The sequence below is a fragment of the Anguilla anguilla genome, chromosome 3 (genome assembly GCF_013347855.1).
Source record: "Anguilla anguilla isolate fAngAng1 chromosome 3, fAngAng1.pri, whole genome shotgun sequence".
Classification (NCBI taxonomy): domain Eukaryota; kingdom Metazoa; phylum Chordata; class Actinopteri; order Anguilliformes; family Anguillidae; genus Anguilla; species Anguilla anguilla.
In genome coordinates this window covers 4,684,005-4,686,504 of record NC_049203.1, presented here as the reverse complement: position 1 = coordinate 4,686,504, position 2,500 = coordinate 4,684,005, and the positions used below count along the sequence as shown (strand labels likewise).

At 53.8% G+C, this 2,500-nt stretch overlaps 1 protein-coding gene across 2 annotated transcripts in view; it reads right to left on the bottom strand.

Annotated features, from left to right (window-relative positions):
- The window catches only part of nlgn2a (neuroligin 2a), an 87,008-nt gene that overhangs the window by 776 nt on the left and 83,732 nt on the right, over positions 1–2,500 (bottom strand). For both annotated transcript variants that reach the window (XM_035411822.1, XM_035411823.1), the window contains 3 exons: positions 1,753–1,912; positions 717–1,083; positions 1–59 (listed from right to left, as the gene is read on the bottom strand). The exon at positions 1–59 is cut by the window's left edge and continues 776 nt beyond it. In XM_035411822.1, the coding sequence (XP_035267713.1) occupies positions 1–59; positions 717–1,083; positions 1,753–1,912 (586 nt within the window). The remainder of the gene's footprint in view (positions 60–716; positions 1,084–1,752; positions 1,913–2,500) is intronic.

The following is a 2,500-nucleotide window of genomic DNA, read 5'->3' as shown; positions in this document are numbered from 1 at the left end:
AGCGGTTGGGCTTGGTGTGGATGAACTTGGTGTCCTGCGGGACCGGCAGGTTCGGGTCCCTGGAGGAACAGAACCCAGAAGCCCCACGACCCAGATCAGAGAGGCACCACATCTACCGAACAACAGTGCAGCAGTCCAGTCTGCCATGGCATGCAGGAAACCCACACAGGATGTGAGGAAACATTACAAGGAGAAGGGTCAAAAAGCCCAATTCAGGATTTGTAGTTTCTAGATTAGCATAGTTAGCTAACTCCTAGCTTGTCATGCCTCCTAGTTTGTCACAGCATAGGTTAGGTCAGAGTAACGTTCACTGTGTGAACTGGACTTCATGTGTTCATGGCTATGAATAACTGTACAAAATTAGTACTGTACCTTATCGGGACCTGTGTTTTGTAGTTGTTCCAATGACTTTTCGGTATGCACTTATCGTACGTTGCTCTGGATAAATGTATAGTAACTTAATGTAGTTAACTTAGAGCTTTAGTGATGTTGCATACACATTCTCTGGACGGGGGAAAGCTGTTAGCCAGGTCTGGTACTGTTGCTCATGCAGCTCTGGTAGAGTTAGGCCCTTACACCACGTTCTCTAACCCCGTCCCTCCGGATAACAGCGTCTGCTAAACGCCAGTAACGTAACGTCACGTTCTCTAACCCCGCCTCCCCCGGGCTGAACGGGGGACGCCACACCGCACCGCAGAGAGAGAGGGGCGGCTCACCCGGTCTTGGCGAAGTTGGTCCAGTAGGTCATGACGACGGCGCTGAGCATGACGTCGTTCTTGGAGAAGTTGCAGGGGAAGAGGTCGGTGGCGCCCACCATGGGCACGCCGAACACGTAGGGGATCTCGTCGCCGTGCGCGGCGTCCGCCCACTCCGGCCGCGCCTCCGTCTGGCAGTGGTGGTAGAAGGTGTAGAAGTAGACGGGCGACTGGAACTCGGCGTGCAGCTTGGCCGTGGCCACCGCCGGCGCCACCCACTGGTGGTCGGTGAACAGCGCCAGCAGCGTCTTGCGCCGCATCTCGCCGTTGTCCCGGTCGGCCCAGTCCGTGTACATGAACTTTATGGTCTCCCGCAGGATGTCTTTACCTGCAGAGAGAGAGGGAGGGGGGGGAGGGGGAGAGGGAGGGAGAGGGGGGGAGAGAGAGAGGGAGGGAGGGGGGGGGGGAGAGAGGGAGAGAGAGGGGGAGAGGGGGGAAGAGAGAGAGGGAGAGGGGGAGGGGGAGGAGAGAGAGAGAGAGGGAGGGGGAGGGGGGGGAAGAGAGAGAGAGACAGGAAAAGGGAAGGAGGTGAAAAGGTGAAACAGGTACTTCAGACGCCTCACGGCACAGAACGCTCCCTCTACCATAACGCTGCTGAAACGCCGTGTTCCCTGCGTGGCGAGAAAATTGCACGAAATACACCCGACGTCCGGAACAGCCCGGCGCAGATTCACAGAGCGAGCGAGCGAGCGAGCGAGGTAATTCAGCCCAGACGAGTGGCATCGTTCAGCCACAGCCACAGAGAGCCCCCTCCCGCGCTCAGGCCCAGCAGCGTGAGACCTGCACGGGCACACACGGATACACCGCCCCCCCCCCCAAACGCCGACCAATCAGGAGGCGGTGCGCGCGGTGACATAACGTCTGACATTTCGGTATAAATAGCCAGCGCGACCGTGTGACCGCGCGGCGGGAGAGCGGCGGCTGGTCTGTCACGGACCGCCGCTCGACGGGGGCGTCGGTAAGGACCCCTCCCCCCGCCCCCCGCCCCCCGGCTCACCTTCGGGGTAGCCGTACAGGTTGTCCACGAAGTTGGAGATGGTGTAGTCGAACGCGGCAGCGGAGATCCCCTCCTCGCTCTCCGAGCCGCCGTCGTCCACAAACTTCAGCCCCTCGCCCTGATTCACGCCGATCAGGATGTCGTAGTTCAGGAACTCCCCCTGGTGGAGACGCATGAATATGACATGCGCGTTTTAAATGCGGATTTAAAAAAAAGGGGGGGCGGAAAATTCTCACCGGTCCTGGTGAGGGGGGTTGGCGGGGAATAGACCGGAGCAAGCACACCACTTTTCTAATTTCACATTCAGACATCAATTGTATTTCACATAAATATTAAAAAGATGACTGCTTAAATCTTAAAAAAAAAAAAAAAAGAAAAGAAAAAAAAAAGCTTTCAGAGACACGATGTGTGAAACAAACAAATATAAAATGTATGTGCAGGAAAAATGATCAAATAAAAGGTGTGAATGTGAGGAGAATAAAGGTATAACAAGTTTAAAAGTAAAAAAAGAAAAAAGAACACACAGTCAGAGAGCAGCAGACGAGCAGAGATATTCCCCTACCGACAAGCATCTCCAGAGTGATTTACCAAAACAAGATGACTCACTACATACAAGCAAATAACGAAAATCCAATGAAACCGAAAACACCAGGCCACTCAAGCAAAAGATAAAACAAACAAACACAAAATATTTTGAAAGCACTCATTAAAAAAACTCTCGAACACACAAAAATTAAAGTAAAAAAAA